The sequence below is a fragment of the Cebidichthys violaceus genome, unplaced genomic scaffold (genome assembly GCF_023349555.1).
Source record: "Cebidichthys violaceus isolate CVI_PGR_0920_01 unplaced genomic scaffold, fCebVio1.0.p SCAF_126, whole genome shotgun sequence".
Classification (NCBI taxonomy): Eukaryota; Metazoa; Chordata; class Actinopteri; order Perciformes; family Stichaeidae; genus Cebidichthys; species Cebidichthys violaceus.
The window spans coordinates 317,828-336,252 of NW_027176292.1; the positions used below are offsets into that span (position 1 = coordinate 317,828).

General features: G+C 46.0%; 4 protein-coding genes across 6 annotated transcripts; 3 read left to right on the forward strand and 1 right to left on the reverse strand.

The window, feature by feature from the left end:
* Positions 1 to 865: 865 nt before the first annotated feature.
* On the forward strand, positions 866 to 8,168 carry LOC137869556 (serine/threonine-protein kinase Nek9). Of its 2 annotated transcripts, XM_068706993.1 has the most exons (23): positions 866 to 1,330; positions 1,938 to 2,115; positions 2,200 to 2,255; positions 2,339 to 2,409; positions 2,499 to 2,604; positions 2,688 to 2,819; positions 2,942 to 3,052; positions 3,192 to 3,256; positions 3,359 to 3,409; positions 3,519 to 3,711; positions 3,813 to 3,957; positions 4,034 to 4,234; positions 4,371 to 4,417; positions 4,548 to 4,709; positions 4,804 to 4,912; positions 4,992 to 5,153; positions 5,247 to 5,414; positions 5,493 to 5,552; positions 5,648 to 5,835; positions 5,952 to 6,110; positions 6,246 to 6,350; positions 6,441 to 6,494; positions 6,592 to 8,168. In XM_068706993.1, the coding sequence occupies exons 1-23, from the start codon at positions 1,145 to 1,147 to the stop codon at positions 6,772 to 6,774; spliced, it is 2,892 nt and encodes a 963-aa protein (XP_068563094.1). In that variant the 5' UTR covers positions 866 to 1,144; the 3' UTR covers positions 6,775 to 8,168. The 2 variants fall into 2 exon arrangements, with proteins under 2 accessions (XP_068563094.1, XP_068563095.1); XM_068706994.1 differs by lacking the exons at positions 6,441 to 6,494; positions 6,592 to 8,168 and having other exon boundaries at positions 5,933 to 6,110; positions 6,246 to 6,334.
* A 209-nt stretch (positions 8,169 to 8,377) lies between these two features.
* On the reverse strand, positions 8,378 to 9,774 carry LOC137869557 (zinc finger C2HC domain-containing protein 1C-like). Its single transcript, XM_068706995.1, has 2 exons — positions 8,618 to 9,774; positions 8,378 to 8,522 (listed from the first exon to the last, which is right to left on the reverse strand). The coding sequence occupies exons 1-2, from the start codon at positions 9,521 to 9,523 to the stop codon at positions 8,427 to 8,429; spliced, it is 1,002 nt and encodes a 333-aa protein (XP_068563096.1). The 5' UTR covers positions 9,524 to 9,774; the 3' UTR covers positions 8,378 to 8,426.
* An 841-nt stretch (positions 9,775 to 10,615) lies between these two features.
* Positions 10,616 to 11,769, forward strand: acyp1 (acylphosphatase 1, erythrocyte (common) type). The gene is made up of 3 exons (XM_068706942.1): positions 10,616 to 10,692; positions 10,871 to 10,958; positions 11,403 to 11,769. Exons 2-3 carry the CDS (start codon positions 10,878 to 10,880, stop codon positions 11,616 to 11,618), a joined length of 297 nt encoding a protein of 98 aa, XP_068563043.1. The 5' UTR covers positions 10,616 to 10,692; positions 10,871 to 10,877; the 3' UTR covers positions 11,619 to 11,769.
* A 705-nt stretch (positions 11,770 to 12,474) lies between these two features.
* On the forward strand, positions 12,475 to 17,434 carry mlh3 (mutL homolog 3 (E. coli)). Of its 2 annotated transcripts, XM_068706996.1 has the most exons (12): positions 12,475 to 15,223; positions 15,306 to 15,431; positions 15,534 to 15,613; positions 15,728 to 15,832; positions 15,925 to 16,012; positions 16,084 to 16,152; positions 16,244 to 16,352; positions 16,508 to 16,667; positions 16,757 to 16,780; positions 16,869 to 16,947; positions 17,067 to 17,218; positions 17,297 to 17,434. In XM_068706996.1, the coding sequence occupies exons 1-12, from the start codon at positions 12,676 to 12,678 to the stop codon at positions 17,366 to 17,368; spliced, it is 3,612 nt and encodes a 1,203-aa protein (XP_068563097.1). In that variant the 5' UTR covers positions 12,475 to 12,675; the 3' UTR covers positions 17,369 to 17,434. The 2 variants fall into 2 exon arrangements, with proteins under 2 accessions (XP_068563097.1, XP_068563098.1); XM_068706997.1 differs by lacking the exon at positions 15,306 to 15,431.
* Positions 17,435 to 18,425: the final 991 nt, after the last annotated feature.

An 18,425-nucleotide genomic window follows, 5' to 3' on the forward strand; every position in this document is an offset into this window, starting at 1 on the left:
TTTACACACTATCTCTTATGTTAAAATATCTCCCGAAAGTTTTAATTAAAACAGTAAAAGACAGTAAAAACGCATATTTGTAAACCCTCCTGCTGCACACAAATATGCCACATCCCTTCAATACATGTGATAGAAGGCCATTGTCTGCATTATTTTTTAAATTAATGAGAAGGACAGATATTGGATTACAATTTCTGGACAAATGGGACATGTGAACTTTTTGACAGGTATTTCATTTGGTGGATCAGCCCCAAAAACAGACATTCCTGTCCGGCTATCTTATGCATTTACCGTTTTTCCAATTGATTTTCCTGAAAAAGCATGATACAATATATCTAAATGTAAAGTGACAGGATTGGTATCAAAATAAAACTGTGAACTGAATATGAACAGCTCTACAAGGCACCAAGATTACGTGGGCTACTTGTGTCTCTTTTATTTTTAATTATAGCCGCTAGAGTAAAAAGCAACGTGGGGGAAAGATGAGCATATAAAACACGTTATCAACTTCGAGCGGACCGTTTGATTTGATAGTTTCCGGGTTTAAGCGCAAGGAAATGATGGACGAGCCTGTGGTTGTTGTTTGTGTCAGACGACACTTTAAACATTGGTGAACTCGTGTGCTTGTTGTGTGGACTCACGGAACCTTTTAGTGTGGTAACCCATCACAGTTCGGGGTTTTATTCATGCTAACTAAAGCTGTGGCCAAGTCTAGCCGAGCAGACGAGTGCCACTACCGGAAATACGCTCTGTTGACTTTCATCGTAAAATACACGGAAGCACTCTCGGAGCTATGACTTTTATTCTGAAACTTCCAAAAAAGTTGACTGAACGTCCTCTTTTTTTGTTGTGTTATACTTGACGCTGTCGAACCATTTGCACGTATTTTGCTACGTTGTATCTGTTATTTTTGTTTCTTGTGTGTGTGTGTGTGTGTGTGTGAGAGAGAGAGTGTGTGTGTGTTAAGTGCCTTTTCAGGCATCTGGTAACTTAGTACGAATCATTTGACAGCTCTCTTTATATCCGCCTTACACGGGAAACATGTCAGACATGTGTACGGTTTAAGTACGAGTCTTTCAGAAAGAGTTGTCGTTAGGCCTGTTCGGGTTATTTCCATCACTGGCTAACAAGTCCCTAAACAGACATGTCACTCGGGGACTATGAAAGACATTTCGACTCGCTAAACTCCGATTTGGACGGCGGCTCGGTGGTCAGTGAGCGATCCGCGTCGGCCACATATAATGGCGAAGAGGAGAAGCTGCATTACGTCCCTATCCGGATCCTCGGAAGGGGGGCGTTTGGTGAAGCAACCCTGTACCGAAGAACAGAGGTAAAGTTGTCTGTCCCAGCTGGGTTTTCTTTATTTAAAACACTTTATGACACGCAATAATAGCTGTTCCTGTTTTCTTACATTTACCGTATTTACCTCACAAACAGTGCAAGGGAAATGTGTCTTGTGTAACTTTACAATGGTCAACACAACTCTTTTTTTCTTGGGCTGGCAATGTGGTTTGCAGTCAGAAGTGATTAGAACCACTGCTTACGGTGAAAACAGACTAGATATATATCAAACGTGTGCGTCGTGATTTACTGTACAGGATGTGCCTGTCCCGGCTAACTGCTCCTCTGTTTCCATGCGCATGAGACATTCCTGAGTGAGACCTAGATAAGTTACCTTCCCATAGCCCGTAGTCCAGTTGGGAACGTATATGAGGATTTGCAGACCCCTTTAAATGCTAAAATGCATTGTGAACTAATTATTTTTCATGATTTTTTTTTTTTTCTTATTCTAACCTTTTAGAATATTTTCCTTCTGTGTCTATTCTGTAAACCGGTAATAAGAACCGTACAACTTAAACCTGTGCAGGAACAAATCTGGACACTACTATTTATTCATATTATTATTATTATATTAATGTTCCCCTTTTGGCTTATAGGACAACTCTCTGGTGGTGTGGAAGGAGGTGGAGCTGAATTCCCTCTCGGAAAGGGAGCGCAGAGATGTCATGAATGAGATAAGCATCCTCTCCATCCTGGAGCACAACAACATCATAGCCTACTTGAATCACTTCATGGATAAAAACACCTTGCTCATTGAGTTGGAGTATTGTAATGGTAAGCACAGGCTTAGTCCGCTCTGAAGATTTGATTGAGTTTGAACGCTGTCTATCGGTGACTGAATATGCCTTCTCGTCACAGGAGGAAATCTGTATGATAAAATCAATCACCAGAATGGGGAGCTTTTCAGTGAAGAGGTATGAGTGCACCACTGCAGGGCATTTTATACAAACGGACTGTTCTCTGTTATATCGTCTCCTTTTTAACGTTGTTGCTTTAGGTGGTCATTTGGTACCTGTACCAAATCGCCTCGGCTGTGTCCTACATTCACAAGGCTGGGATCCTACACAGGTGATCACATTTGACATGCCCTCACTGGTGACATCTGCAGGACTTTTTATTTTGTTTTTGTAATGGAATCCATTTTTCTTGTCTTTTAGAGATATCAAAACTCTGAACATTTTTCTGACCAAGACTGACCTCATCAAGCTGGGCGACTACGGCCTCGCAAAGAAGCTAGACTCTGAGTTCTCAATGGCGGAGACTGTAAGTTGTCCCCCCCCCCCAACATGTTTAACTGTGATTTAGTAAATATTAATGTTTTTTTTTCTCTTCTTCTGTAAATCCAGTGTGTGGGAACTCCATATTACATGTCACCTGAATTGTGCCAGGGAGCGAAGTACAACTTCAAATCGGACATCTGGGCCATGGGTTGTGTCATCTTTGAAGTCCTGGTCCTTACGAGGACGTTTGATGCAACGGTTGGTTTGTTAACTTGCTAGAAATAGTTTTAATTCTTTGCTTTAATCTAAAAAAATTAGACCCCTCCCCCCCCCCCCCCCCCCCTCCAGAATTAACACATTTTGCTGCTTGTGTCCACCAGAACGCTCTGAACCTCTGTGTGAAAATAGTCCAGGGCAACTGGACCATGGACGTGAACTCGGATGTGTATTCGTCCGCCTTGATCAAGCTGGTGTACGAGTGCCTCGATCAAGTGAGTTGACGGGAATAATCGGAGAAGAGTGTCGCGTTGGAATGATTTGGCGCCAGAGGTTTTACTGTATAGCTCAGGAAACATCTGGTCTCTGTGAGGGATACCGCCGTTAAGTTCTTGGGATCTTTTTGTGTTGAAGGACCCCGCAAAGAGGCCCACAGCTGAGCAGATTTTGGACCAGCCGCTCATCTCCTGCTGTAGACAGTAAGTTGGTTTGAAAGGGGAAAAGGCAGTTTTCATTATTAACATTTTTTTCAGATGCTGTTGGATTCAAAACAACCCACTGACAACTTTGTTCTCTATAAGGGAGCTTGAGGAGCGAGTTGCCCTGCTGAATTCAGCAATGAAAAAACCAAAGTAAGTTGTGAACAGTACTTAGATTTTCTCCGGCGTTAAAGCCCGTCTGTAGTCCCTTGAGTAAGATTGTGTAGTATGTCGCTCACCCGATGTCCTGGATGCGCCGCAGGCTGAGTACGGTGACTGACACCCCTGTGGCTGTGGTGACCACACGCTCAAGGGAGGTGTACTTCTGGGGCGGAGGCAAGTTCACCCCCCAGAAAATGGACTCGTTTAAAGGAGGCAGCAGCGCCCAACATGTGTGTGCAGGAGAGAGTCACTTTGCGGTGGTGACCGTGGAAAAGGAGCTGTATACCTGGGCAGTGAGTATTAACCACGCGCCATCACTCCGGGGAGAGATTTACTGGATCGAGTTGTTGTGTTTCACTACAAGGAGCTCTCTCTCTCTCAAACGTCTCTTCAGAATGTCCAAGGCGGAGCCAAGATGGTGGGCCAGCTGGGTCAGGGAGACCAGGCCTCCTACCGGCAGCCGAGGAAGGTGGACAATCTACAGGGGAAGGCCATCCGACAGGTGGCGTGTGGGGCCGACTTCACCGCCTGCGTCACCGGTGAGTGACCAAATCTTCCTGCGATAAACGTTCTCTGTAAAGATGCGTTTTGAACATTCTGCTTTGCTTTTTGCAGACGAGGACCAGATGTACATGTTTGGGTCAGACTACTACGGCTGCATTGGAGTGGAGGGAGCGCTCGGCATGGAGGTTTTGAAACCGGTGCTTTTGGAGTTTTTCGAAGAGCGGCCTGTTCGTCAGGTTTCATGCGGGGACAACCACGTGGCGGTCCTGACTCAGAGTGGGGACATCTACTCCTGGGGCTGCGGAGAGTATGGTGCGTAGAGACGCTGTATTTACTTTGGTTTTTGAGCTGAGTAAGCCTCCGCCAGATTGTTCTTTGCTGTTATAGCTGTAGCCAGCAGGTGGAGATAGGTGTTCTCAGTCGGATTTGCTCTATTTTCCTGGTGCAGGGCGTCTCGGCCTGGAATGTGAGGATGACTTTTCTTCTCCGATGCAAGTAAGATTTTCCTTCCTGTTTTCCGGCACGCTCTTGAATGTCTGTCAAGCGGCTAAAAACCTCGCCGGAGTCAGTAAGAGACAAAGTGTTCTAAGCAATCTGGTCTCATCTGTTCTTCTGGTTTTCCCAGGTGGAGATCCCTAAGGGCGCCACCATCTCCTCAGTGTCATGTGCCAGCGATGGAACCTTCTTTTTAACCGAAACTGGCAAAGTCCTAGCGTGTGGAAACAATGAATTCAACAAGCTTGGTCTGAACCAGGGGATCTCTGGTCTAAAAAACCACCCTGGAGAGGTACTGGGTTATACATGCAGGACTGTAATCCTCGAGACTTCAGGGGATGCAGCTATGTTTGATGTTCGGCTTCTGTTTCTGTACACCCCACCAGGGTTATCAGGGGATCCCGTACATCACTACACTGACTTTGGTAAAGCAGCTGGCGAGGTTCAAGATTCAGATCATTGCCCCGGGGAAGTCCCACACCGCTGCCATTGATGGTACCGTATTAAAAAGGCTAATATTTTCTCACGTAAGTCTCACAGAAACGTCATTTTTCACGATTCGTTCTCCTTGCAGAACGTGGTCGTCTGATCACCTTCGGTTGCAACAAGTACGGGCAGCTGGGCGTAAAGGACTTCAAGAAACACCCGGGTGTCCAACTCCTTCTCGGACCCTTTGGAGGGAAGATAGTGACCAAAGTGTCTTGTGGAGACGGCTTCACCATTGCAGCCACTGAGGGTAAGACCACACGTAGTCCTGTAGTGCTTCTATTGCCCCTGACCTTTGGCCCTGAGGATACATCATCACCTTGTTTTTTGTATTCCTTTGCAGACAATCACATATTCGCGTGGGGAAACGCAGGAAACGGCCGACTTGGGATGCCGGCTGATAAGGGATTTGGTTCAGAGGTGTGCCCTGCCATGCCAAGGCCCATCTTTGGTTCCCTGCACCATGTGCCGGACCTCTCTTGCCGCGGCTGGCACACCATTATCATCATGGGTTAGTAATCGCAACCAGACGCTTGCGCGGTGTGCTCGTGCAAGCAGCCAGCTGTCTAATGTATTTTATCCTTTGCAGAGAAAGTGCTCAACTCCAAGACTATTCGATCTAACAGCAGTGGACTATCAGTTGGTGTTGGTATGTACTTTTTCTTTGGACACTGATTTGTGCATTGATTCATTTCCTTTGCTTCAGGAATGCGTCTGAAAGTCTACATTGTTATGTCTGTACAGGACTGGGCCAGGAGGCATCCACATCTACGGTGGATCTGGACATAGAGCCTGGTTCAGAGACGGACTGTCGTGACAGGGGTCTTGGTGGCACACGGGAGGATAATTCGGAGGAGTGCCTCATGGAGACTCCGATGATGTCGCTGACGAGTCAGACCGGGGACAGCTCCTGCCCTCTGTGGCTCAGAAAGGTTTGTTGATCGTGAAAGCCTCAGAAGGAATAAGGGAAACGTTTCATTGAATCCTAAAACAGAAACCTCTGAATGGAGACTCTGTGTTCTAAATCAGGGAGGTTTTCATCCAACAGGAGCTCGAGAACGCAGAGTTCATCCCGATGCCACACGACGCCGATGGATCCATTCCCGACCAGCTCTCTTCCGTCTCCGAGAGCGTCACTCTGCCTTACGAGGAGCTGAAAGAGCTGAAGGCTGCGGCAGAAGCAGCCGGCACTAAGAAAGACCTATCGGTAACGCCAATGTTACCTTTCGCTTATCTAGACACGAGTTATGCACTCCAAATGAACACTTTTAGAGTTTCACAGTACTGATGCTCATACTGCATTTTTGAAAACGCATTCACTGTGTCCACTGTGTTTTTCCAGACTAAACGAATGAGCTGTGATAAAGTCAACGGACTGGAGGGGGCTGACGTCTGCAGAAAGGGAGAAACGGGAGCGTGCTGCAAAGCAAGTTGCGAGGTCACGCAGGTATCGAATCTGCACACTCGGCGCTGCAAATTATCATCTAATAATGAAATCCCTTTGCCAGAGTATTTGACAGGAAAGCTTATTTTGCAGCTGCGAGAGACGGTCGCCAATCAAGATTTGAGGATCGAGATGCTCGAGAGGCAGGTAAGAAACGCCCCCCCCCCCCCCCTAGAAGCCGCCCGTCAGTGCTGAGTCCTGATCCGTGTGCACGAGTAACAGCGCGTGTTCCCGCCGCCTCTAGGTCAACGAGCAGCAAAAGGAGAACGAAAGGCTCTGGGCGGCGATCAATCGTTCAGCGCAGAGGGAAGCCGGATGCGACAATAACGGAAACCATCCGTCTGATGCCCGGATGCCCGGGGACGGAGGAGAAAGAGGAGGCGCCTTCACAAACCACGGGGGCCGACCATCAGGGGCCAGTGTGTGACTTTACCTGCGGAGGTCCTGATCATGGGAGAAGCGTGAAAAGCGCCTATTAAGTTCAAACCAGCTGGTTAGATGGGGATCGGAGGCTTGGCTGGACGTGCAGTAGAGGCCGCGGCCTCGTGCCCGTTCACAGAGGTGACACGCGTTTGACAGAACGCTGACTTGCATTATTACGACCTGTTACATACGTAATGCTGCGTAATGCCTCGCACGCTCTCGTACGCACACCTGTGTTCACCTGTGTGCGGTAATCTAGCTACTTTCTCCACATACTGAGATGTTGGCTGGATTCAACATGAAGCTCCTGACCCCCCCCCCCCCCCCGTGAGAGAGACAGTCATAGCGATTATAGCGTCACTCTGTAATGTGAATGTTGACTTTAAGGGACGTCGGCATCGAGGCTTCGGTCGTTAGTGCCTCCATATATATTTAGTATTTATCAAATATCAAAGAAGACCGTCTAATGCAAACGGGAAAGCTTTTGCTAATGCATCCAAAGATTCATTTTCCCGTTTGTCAATTGTTGAGCGATGCGCTGCCGGGATGTTGTCCAGATTGATCTCAACTCAATTTGGCGTCATCTTCCAATTTTATTTTTGAATTATTGATTTCATTTGATATTCTTAAAAAGTGCCAAATACAGAATAGCTGCTAACAGTTTCTCCACATGTATGAGAATCGATAGCTATTATAAACATATTCTAATTATCTCATTCAAATATATGCTTTTTTTTTTTTTTTTTTTTTTTTTTTTTTTTTTTTTACATGTGCATGTTTTATTATCATGTGAAAGTATTTGTGTGAAACACGAAACTACTGATTTCATTTTTTTTTAAACAAGCGCTTACTTTTTTTTTATTGTCTTCTTCAACTCTTGAGGAAGCTCATCTGTAGGTCTGTCTTCTGTGTGACGTGTTTGAATGTGGATACAGCTCACCATGTGTCTATAATGTTGTTTTCTTATTGCATTTTTAACCATTTTATCTGTCGTCGGTACTTCCTGAAATGTTGTTCGATGTTGTTTCCGTATTTTGCATCATTTGTGAAAGCAAATATGCAGTTGCATTTTTTTTTTTTTTTGGGTATGTTTGTCCGTGTTACAACAAGTGTGTAGTGCTTGTGTGTAATAGTCATAGTTCGCTTACAAGCAGTGATCTGTCAGCAGATCAACACTGGCAGTATTGTCATGCTGTAAAATGCGACGTTAAATACAGTCGGAGTGCCTCAGCAAGCTATTGAAACCAAAATTAGTGCAAATATGAAAGCGCTGTGTTGATAGCATCTTAAAAAACTCTGGTTTAACCAAAACGTTGTGGAGATGTAACCGTTGTATAAACACTTCTCTCTGTCACGCCGTTGCTTCGTGTAAAAGTCATAAATAAAACGTAACTGTTGTCTTTTGTCGATAGTCAATATTTTCCACAATGTAAGCTAGAATACACTGCATTTATTTCTGTTAGTTGATATTAATATAATCATGTGTTAGTCTTGTAAAGAGATAAAAAACCATCTTAGACAGGAAATATATGATGGAAATGTAGAGCAGAGATCTGAATCAGACCACTAATGAGCTGGTGATGGGTGACTTGATATGCTGTGGATTTCTTCTTCTAATGGTTCAGGGCTGAAGTTTCTGGGTCAGTTCTGATCTCCTCACTTCGGCTGATGTGTAGTTCCACCTGGGAGTCGACCTTTGTGCAGATTCCTTGTATGTCCCTGGTTCTGTCTTTGGTTGTTTTTCGTCAAAACCTGAATAAAACCACAAAAAAAACCCCAGTAAATGCTTACTTTTAATACACTCAAAACGACCCGCTCTTAAAAACTTAAAACCAACACTGGCCTACCTCTGGACTCTTGCCGTGGGTTTTCAAGTACTCCTCTAGGGCGGATCCCTTGGTCCTGTTCAGGTAGGCGTTGAACACTCCGCGTTGCGATTGTTTAACTTTCTCACAGATTTGGACGTGCTTCTGTAATCTATCGCCTGCAAACTTTCTGTTGCAAATTTTGCAAAGGAGGAGCTGGAGGCCTTCCTGCCTCAGCTCCGCCGCCGGCTCTGGTCCACTGGGAGGAGAATCCGGTGGAGGCCTCGGTGCCCCTGACGGTTTTCTTCCTTCTGTTGCAGCTTTATGAGAAGCCTTCTGCTGACTCATTTGAGGCGTATCTCGTTCATCGTCAGAAATCTCCTTGCGTGTCTTTTCCCTATATTGTGTTTCTCTCTTCCAACCTGTATCGCTCACAGAGGCTGCATTTTGATGTCTTTCTGTTGCTTTCACTGTTCTATCCTGTGACTTCACGCCTGGATCTCCCCAAATATTTCTCTCATCCCTTTCTTTTCTTCCAGTATGCTCTTTCACTTTTTCCCACCATGGTTTGTTCAGCTCTCCACCCACTTCTTGCTCAGGATCTGTGATCTGGTGAGTTGCTTTATGACCATTTTTGTGTGACTGTGCAACTTCTGTTTCCCTTCTTTTCCCCCTGGCTCTTTCGTCCTGATCTCGTGTCTTCATGTGTTGTTTAACATCCTCCTGTCGGCTTTCTTGCATCTTCACCTCTCTTCTCCTCTCTGGTTCTCTCCTGGATGTTGTCTGGTTGTTTCCCCTCTCTGCTTGTCCCCTGTAGTGTCTCTGCTCCTCACTCTTTTGGTCATCAAGTGCAGCAGTGTCTCTCTGGATCTTTTGTCTTATTTTTTCCTCTACGCGCCACAGCTTCTCCTGCAGCACCAGCTCTTTTGCATGAATTGCTCTGGCCATCTGCAGCTCTCCACTGGGCCGTCTGCCGCCTGAGTCCTTTCTCGGATCTTGGTATTCGTTGGTCTTTCCGGTGCCGTTTGAACGGTGTTCTTGGGTTCTTGGTTGTTTTGTAATAGTTTTTTTTCCTAAATCATACGGAACGAATGCGTCTTGTTTCGTGGGTTGGAGAGATCTTCTGTGGCTAACGGGCTTGTTAGGAAACGGCTGGTTTACTGCCTCTGCTCTCCTACCAGGTACAACACCGTGTTGTGCTTGAGTAGAGACGTCGGTGTTTCTTTTTCCTGCAGTGTTGTGCTGCCCTTGAGGACTGTGTCTTCTTCCTGTGTATGTGCTCATGACGTCAGCTGTTGTCTTTGAGGTTGTTTTGTTGTGAAAGACACCTGAGCTCCTCCACACCAGCTGCTGAGGGTTTTTTTTTCCTGTATAATTTCTAAGAAGAAAAAGAAAAAAAAAAAAAAGCATCCAAAATGTGAGGCTAAAAGAGAAAAACATTGAAGGAAAATGCTGTGCATCTGCACTGTATGACTATATTTAGAGTAAAATCAAGAAGTTATTCCGTGCATTTCATGTAATAAGTCTCCTGTTCAAATGTAGAAAAACATTTTTATTTTACCACAGCTCGCGTTCAACCAAATTACACAGATTACGTTTTCTCAGTCGTCATTCAACTACGTTTACACGATTAACGTTACTTTCTTTAAATTACATACAGTCTGAACTCTGTCAACCAAAAAGTAATCAGCAGATGAAGATTGTTATCCTTGAGTGGAGATCTAGTCAACTGCTGTTTTTAAGGACAGGAGTGAACTGTCACGCTCACCTTTTAGGACGGACGAGGAATCCAAAAAGTCTCTAGATTATCCAGATCACCCCAAAAAAATACATAAATAAAAAAGGGCAAAGAGTTAAAAGCATTTGCAATAAATAAAAAAACATTTAACTGATGTTTGAATGTCGTCTGAATCAAAAGAAACTGTGTTTATCTATCTGTCGACACATAAAGCGACTCGACTAGTTCCCAAGGTTTGCATTCGTTGCCTAGAAACCAAATGTCTCGGGTGTTCCCTGATTGGTCCACCGATCACTTCCGGAAGCGGAGTCCCGGATGTTTTAAACTCGAGACCTTCTGGAGCTGGATAGTCGTCTCACGGCTTCCTAACGACATCCAGGTGAATGATATGACACACAGCGAGCTTTCCTGTGTTCACACGGCATGAATAATGCGCTGAGCGTGTTAGTTATCGAGGTGGTAAATCGTTAGAACATACATGAGGTTAGCATAGCTTGTAGTAGCTAACAATAATACACGACACGTAGCTAGCTGCTGTGTTGTTTCTCCTGTTCCAGGTACACTATGAGCAACGAAGACCTCATTTCAGTGGATTATGAAGTTTTTGGCAGAGTGCAAGGCGTGTTTTTTCGGAAATACACTCAAGTGAGTTTGACAGTGATTATAACGTAAACCTACACATGAACAGTAACGGTAGTGTGACGTAAATCACTTTTATCTCATTGTTTAGCTTTTCTATGAGCTGGCAGCCGCATGTCACAGTCTTGCTGGTGGAGTTAACTGTCATGGATTATGTCATGGATTATGATTTATTTTGTTTTAAACTGAGGAAGGAAGCGAGATGTAGCTAAAAGCAGCTGGAATAACATGTTGTTGTTGTTTTTTTACATTAAAGCTTGTAAACATAAATGTAAAAACCTAAAACACAAATGTTTAATTGAAAAATTACAAGGAATTACTGCACTATATACAATGCCTAGAGATCAAGTCCTATAGAGTTCACAACCCATGCTGTGTACACTGTATCTAACTAATATTCCCATGACAGCCTTATTCTCCATCATTAATCCACCGTGTTTCATTCTCCAGGCCGAGGGGAGGAAGCTTGGCCTGGTGGGATGGGTCCAAAACACAGGCGCAGGAACTGTTGAGGGGCAGCTCCAAGGCCCACGAAACCAGGTGAAAGAAATGCAAGAATGGCTGAAATCCACCGGGAGCCCCAAGTCACGCATAACCAAGGCAGAGTTTAAGAATGAGAAAACAGTCGACAGCCTAGAACACTCATCTTTTAAGATTGTAAAATAAGATAACCCATTGTTTGTACTTGTAATATTACCTTTAATGCAGATGTTTTATTTATTTTGTTTATTTTATTAGTTGGAATGCAGCTCAAGTAATGAAATGATGTGTTTATGTTCATCCTTAACATCTACAATAAATGTCCTTCCAGCCTGCATCACATTGTTGAATTTTATTGGAGCAACCGCAATAAGGGAATATTTGATGAAGTGACTACATTATCCAGAATCCAGCAGACATCCTGGTGAGCAAACAGGCAACGGTATGACCGTGAAATCTGTCACCGCCATATTCATTGATGAATGACTCGATACCCACTTAAAAGGCTGCTGCCCTCCTTTGGAAAGGACTGACTCTGCGGAGAATCGCTGACAAAACAGCCAAAGATGTAGGATCAATGAATCCTCAAATTGCGTTAGTTTGAATAATTTGGAGAAATAGTCGTGAAGAAAGTCACTGATGATGTCAGGAGCCAAACAAGAGGTATAGATTGAGGAGACATGGTGTACACAGTTAAAATCTGACCACCTCTTCACACAAAAGTGATGGAATTGGATATTGACTTGTTGTATGTCAGAAAGAAAGTGGTACATAAATACAAAATATAACATGAGATCTAGAGGGATCAATAAGAGTGGAGATGGTACATTTCCGTCACTTCAATTTTGGAGTTGGATATTCTTTTTATGAAATTCATGAAGTTAATAAAATGTCAGTAAACACATGAGATAGCACACTCCGTACAGTTGAAATTTGTCAACGAATAAAAGAAAAGGACGTCGAGCTGTTGCTCCTCCACACCAGAAGATGGCGCTGTTAGGTTTGGCTGTCGGCTGCTACGGTCCGCTCTTGATGTTACACGTTGACTGTAAACAGTAGCCGAGGTTGATTTTTAGCATTGTTTTCGATAGTATTTATTTTTAATTTAAAATGTTAACAGGCAGCGTATCCCGACTTATTTTTAATGTCTCGCAATCAAGTTGTGGAACTAGCTAACGTTAGCGTTGAGCTAACGGTACTGGCCGTTAGCTAGCAACGGCTAATTTTAAGACAGCTGCATTTTATGAACACCATGATTAAGTGTTTGCCTGAAGACGTGCGGGGGAAACTTCGCTCCGGGGTCGCTCTTCCCTCCCTTCAGCAGTGCATAGAGGAGCTGATCCTGAACAGCATCGATGCCGGGGCGACCTGTGTGGGGGTCAGGATGGACATGGAGGCGTTCAAAGTACAGGTAGTCGACAACGGCTCTGGGATAACTGCTGAGGACATGGAGTGCGTGGGGAACAGATACTACACAAGCAAATGCAGCACTGTCGAAGACCTGGACAACCTCAGGTGGTATGGCTTCAGGGGAGAAGCCCTGGCGAGTGTAGTCTCACTGGCCACACTAGTTGAAATCTCAACAAGGACCAGGTCATCGGTGAAAACTCACGTCAAAATCTTCAAGGATGGCAAGGGCATGGATGTGTTTGAGGCAGAGACTGCTCGACCCTCTTCGGGGACAACTGTCGTCATTTGTAACTTCCTCCACAACATGCCAGTCCGGAGGAGGAGGATGGATGCTGTGCTCGAGGGTGAGCGGATCAGACACAGAGTGGAGGCCATTTCCCTGATGCACCCCTCTGTGTCCTTCACGCTGAAGAACGACTGCACAGGAGCCATGATGGTGCAGCTTCCTAAAGCCAGAAACACCTACCACAGGTTTGCTCAGATGCACGGCCTCGGGCGAGCACAGAAACTGGGAGACATCCGCTGCACGCGCGGCCTGTTTGAAGTGACAGGTCACGTTGGCAGAGAAGGCCACTACAACGGCAGCTTACAGTTCCTGTATGTAAACGACAGGCTGCTCCTGAAAACACGCGTACATAAGCTCCTGAACTTTCTCCTTCGCAGGCTGAGCGCTTCAAACCCGAAGAACGACAGTCCGGACGGGCGGTCTGCTGTCAGGAGTCCAAAGCTCAAACGGAGCCAAGAGCTGCACGGAGTGTACGTCATCAATATCAAATGCCCTTACTCTGAGTATGACGTATGTCTGGAGCCTGCCAAAACTCTAATAGAGTTCAGAGATTGGGATGGGATCTTGCTGTGTGTCGAAGAGGCAGTGAAAGCTTTCCTGACCAAGGAGAACTTGGTGGCTGTGCTTTCTCACCATGACTTGGACCATGCAGCTCCAGAATTGCTTTGCACCCACAATACAGACCAAGAGGGGCAGAACACGGCCGACGGTGGCCAAGCGACTGGCAGGGCTTCCTCACTAGATTGTACTTTTGCAACGAAACTGGCGTCTGATCCTGTCTATCGGAAGCGCAAGGATGACCGTGTGTTTGAGGACAATGTTGGACAGGAGTGCAAGGACGAGACTGACGAACGGGGGAAGCGGAAGATAACTGCAACTGAGTTGGAGAAGATAAATGGTGACGACAAAGAATATGGATCTGAGCCACTGTGTGATCCGGCTAGACTTGAAGCTGCGTCTGATAATAACGTTACTGTGGAGGAGGAGCCAGGCTTTAGTGAAGCTGGGGAAGACGCTCGAGTGTTATGTGTGTTAAATCCAGTCAGACAACTAGAATCCTCCAAAGAAAAAGAGATGCCGTTAAACACAACTACCTCAACCAGCAGTGGGATTCCACTAGATGGCGTCTATCAACAAAGTCAACCTGATTTACACCGTATTGAGCTAATATTACCTGACTGTCAGGGTGCAGGAGGACGAGAACTGACTTTAATAAGTAACAGAAGGATCGGCCTGTCTGATCCATACATTCATGAAAGTCTGCCGACTCGGGACCTGCCCCAAGTCAACAAGTCGGTATTTCAGCAACAAGTTTTGGCGCAGAAATGTGAAGAGAGATCCTTTGCATCAAAACGCAAAATCTCACTGTACGCGGGCGACGGCAGAGCGAGTCAGGAACCATCCGAGGACGTGACTCCCTCAAAGATTCACAGGATTTCAACTTGTCAAAAGTTGTCTCTACGTAAGGAGTCCGGATCCCTTGAGAAGTTCAGAAGAACATGTGGCCAAGCTGGTGAGCTGAAGTTACCCTCTGGAGAGACTCATCACGCGAATCGTGCTCGACTTCCTCAGACGGACGTCTTTGTTTTGAATTCACAGAATGTGTTTGTTTGCCAGAAGGACCAGCAAGAAAAGGAAGAGACACGGATCAGCCTCCGGAGCCCACAAACCCTCTCGGCATTCACCAAGTTAAAACCGGTCCCAGGCCAGAATAGAGGCAACATCTCTTTGGCAGCAAAACTCTTCCATTTGAAACGACACCGGGCAGACGATTCAAACGGACCGCCACACTTGTCAAGGACCGCCTCACAGGACAAAACCCGTCTCCGTAGTGGTAACGATAGCAGTCACTGCGACGCCGCCCCGGATCCCGAGCCGGTCCTGGGTCGCTGTGCAAATCCTCTCCAGGCCGAGAGGCGAGAGGTCACGACACCTGGGGACTGGCTTCATCACTACGACGCATCCGCGGGGAAGACGGTTTACGTCAACAAAGCGACGGGCCTCAGCCGATATGAAGACCCGCCCGCTGCAGAAACGCAGGCCCGCTGTACGTCCGACGTCACCAACCTGGCAGTTAGTGTCGTCTCTGAAATGGGTGAGTTGGCAGCTTATGTTGACACGATAGCAGCTGGAAGCAGTACTCGGCATTAACCAAGAGTGCCTCCGCTGACCTGTAGGGATGGAATACCGGTGTTACCCGTTTCAGGTGGATCTAGTGTTGCCCTTCCTCCCTAAGTCCAGGACAGAACGAGTGATTAGTTCAGGGTTTGATGGTTCCCGACAGACAGATCAGACTGTAGATGGTAGGCTACACACACACACACACACACACACACACACACACACACTTGTACGCACAATGGATATTGGCTTGTGTTCATGTTTAATATCGTTTGTCTTATCAGATGTCAACGTTGAGAGGTCCGACTCTCTGAAGTCGTTGTACTCCAAATGGAATAATCCTGTGTTCGTCTGCCCTCCTGCGGTAAACAGAACTTGTTTGTTAGCTTTGTAAGGATTTAAATAAGTTTAGTGTCTTCATAGTAATTAGAATGTACAGTTTTTTAGCGATGCGTCATGAACTCTACTGTGCCTCCAGGTGGGTGTGGACGTATCGAGTGGGCAAGCCGACGGACTCGCCGTCAAGATCCACAACATCCTGTTTCCGTACCGTTTTTCTAAGGCCATGATCCACTCGATGAAGGCAAAACCTCTCTTCTATATTCTTTATAACGCTTCGCCCATTCGACCTCTTATTGACGTTGTGAAGTAATTGCTATTTAATCGCCCTCACAGGTTATCCATCAGGTGGATAAGAAGTTTCTCGCGTGTCTCATCAACACGAGAGACGAGGAGTCTGCTGCAGCGCTCGGTGAAACTGAAGGTATACAGAGAGCTTAACCGTCGTTTTATCGATTCGTCCGCGTCTCACGCTCTTCATATTGAAACCCGCAGGAAACCTTCTGGTGCTGGTAGACCAACACGCTGCACACGAGAGAGTCCGACTTGAAAATCTAGTTGCAGGTAAAAAAAAAAGACTGAGCGTCGTTAAGATTTAACAGTGCTGTTTTTGGGGACCCTTCGTGAATGCATAAAGGTATACGTCCCGTCGTAGATTCTTATGAGGACGACCCAGAGGCACCCGGGGAGAGACGTCTGTGTTCGTCAACCATCTTGCCGCCGCTCGAGATCAGTGTAACAGAGGAGGAGCAGAGGCTGCTGAGGTGTGTTTCACTGTGTTCACAGGCAAATGAGAATACCTGGAACATCAGAGCACAGGTCTGACAATATTTGTCACACCGTGGACACCGTTACGTCAGCGTGTCAGTTTGAGCGGGTTTTGTTTTTCTGTGTCTCTAACGGACTCTTCCTCTTAAAGGTCTTGCGAGGCACATTTGCGGAGTCTGGGCCTGGATGTGAGGTTCTCGCCGGCAGCGGCGCCACAAGCTCTCGTGGGAAAGGTGCCGCTGTGCTTCATGGAAAAGGAGAGTAACGAGCTCAGGCGGGGGAGACCGTCTGTTCTCAAGCCTATTGTTGAGGTGAGACTTAAGAAACCTCCGTGTTAACACCATCTAGTGCAAGTGATCATCTCACGATTCTTCTTTTCCCCCCTATAATCACACACCAGGAGTATCTTCAAGAGCAGATTGAGGTAAGTCCCTCCCCCTTTTTGTATGGAGGAAGTACAACATTGACTTAATAAAGGCTAACATGCGTCATTCTAACCCTTTTTTCCTCAGTTACTCCGCTCCACAGGTAGAGTAAGAGGATCTCTGCCTCTCACTGTGCTGAAGGTGCTAGCCTCGCTAGCGTGCCACGGTAAGGTGAAGCTATTTCTCTCCAGCCTTCGGTTTACTTCCCGCGCGTTGAGGATTCAATAAATGACGGTTTCCCCACTGATGTCTTGCTACGCATCACTTTAATCCGCATTAAAACAGGTGCCATCAAATTCAACGACAGCCTGAGTAGAGATGAGTGCTGCAGCTTGGTGGCGTCCCTGTCCTCCTGTCAGTTGCCCTTCCAGTGTGCCCACGGCCGCCCCTCCATTGCTCCCTTGGTAGACACCCTGCATTTGGACGAAGACGAGAAGGTACTAGAATGGACTAAAATATTCTATTGAAGGCATTTTACAATCCATTGCTGACGAAGCGTTTTTGTCCCCCGGCAGGAATTACAGAAGCCCAACCTCCAAAAGCTGAGAAGAATGTATAAAGCGTGGGAACTATATGGAAATAGATGAGTGGGTGTGGCTTTACTGTCAACAAAATGAATTGTAACTTATTGAAATTAAATAACTTAAATGTGACCGAAGCCTCTCGTTTGTCTTTTTATATAAACAACATATTTCACATATAAAACAAATGTAATACTCGAGTCGTACACAAAAACAGGAGTTTATAAAGGAGTCCTTGCTCTTCTTCTGGCTGAACCCCAAACAGCAGGTTGATCTCCATCTACAGTCAACGTATTGCTCTGTTACTTTACCGTTTGTTTGTCGCATCTCATTCCCTCAGGTAGGTGACGTCTGTGAGAGGCGCTCAAGGTGCGTTAGCGTTGCCTCAAGGAGGGGGGGGGGGGGGGACATAGAGGTTGCAAGATTAATTTTTGTCATGTTGTGCCGTCATACATTGAATTATCAGTAGTAGTTTGGATTCATACTCTCAACACGACCCCTCACCTCTGTGTTCTTCTCTTCCACACCGTGCTTCAGGGTCAGTATGACCAGCTGATCCCTCCCACTGCCTAATGACGAGCAATAACACACATTTATGTTATTTGGATTTAGCGTGACTTTACACCCCAATTATGCATCTTTTGTTTGTCCAATTGAGATGGAATATTCCCTCTATCACTAATCATTCTAAATCATTCAAAGAGCCCTATTGCAATGAAATGGCACAATGTTCTTAACATATGGTATTAGACGTATAATAGTTCAGACATGCTGCCGATCCCTTATCGTGACGATGAGAGTCACGGATGATGCCGCTCCTGCCAGCTGCTGACCCCGCCCCCCCCCTTCGTTCGGTCTCCCTCCAGTTCCGGGTCTTGTCACGTGACTTCTCCGCCCCCACATGTGCAGCCTCTCCTCTCAACCACCTCCGCCCCAAGTAAACAATTTCAGCATCATTCCGTGATGTCTGCCAGCAGCATCTCGATTCTTATCTTTGTTAAAAGGCAGCCCCCGAAGCGCTGAGTTTATCCAGATGTGCTGTCAGACGGTTAACGTTGAGTGCAAACAATAAATGAACTGGAGGAGCACATCTGTTTCATACAAATGAAATGTGGTTAATCTG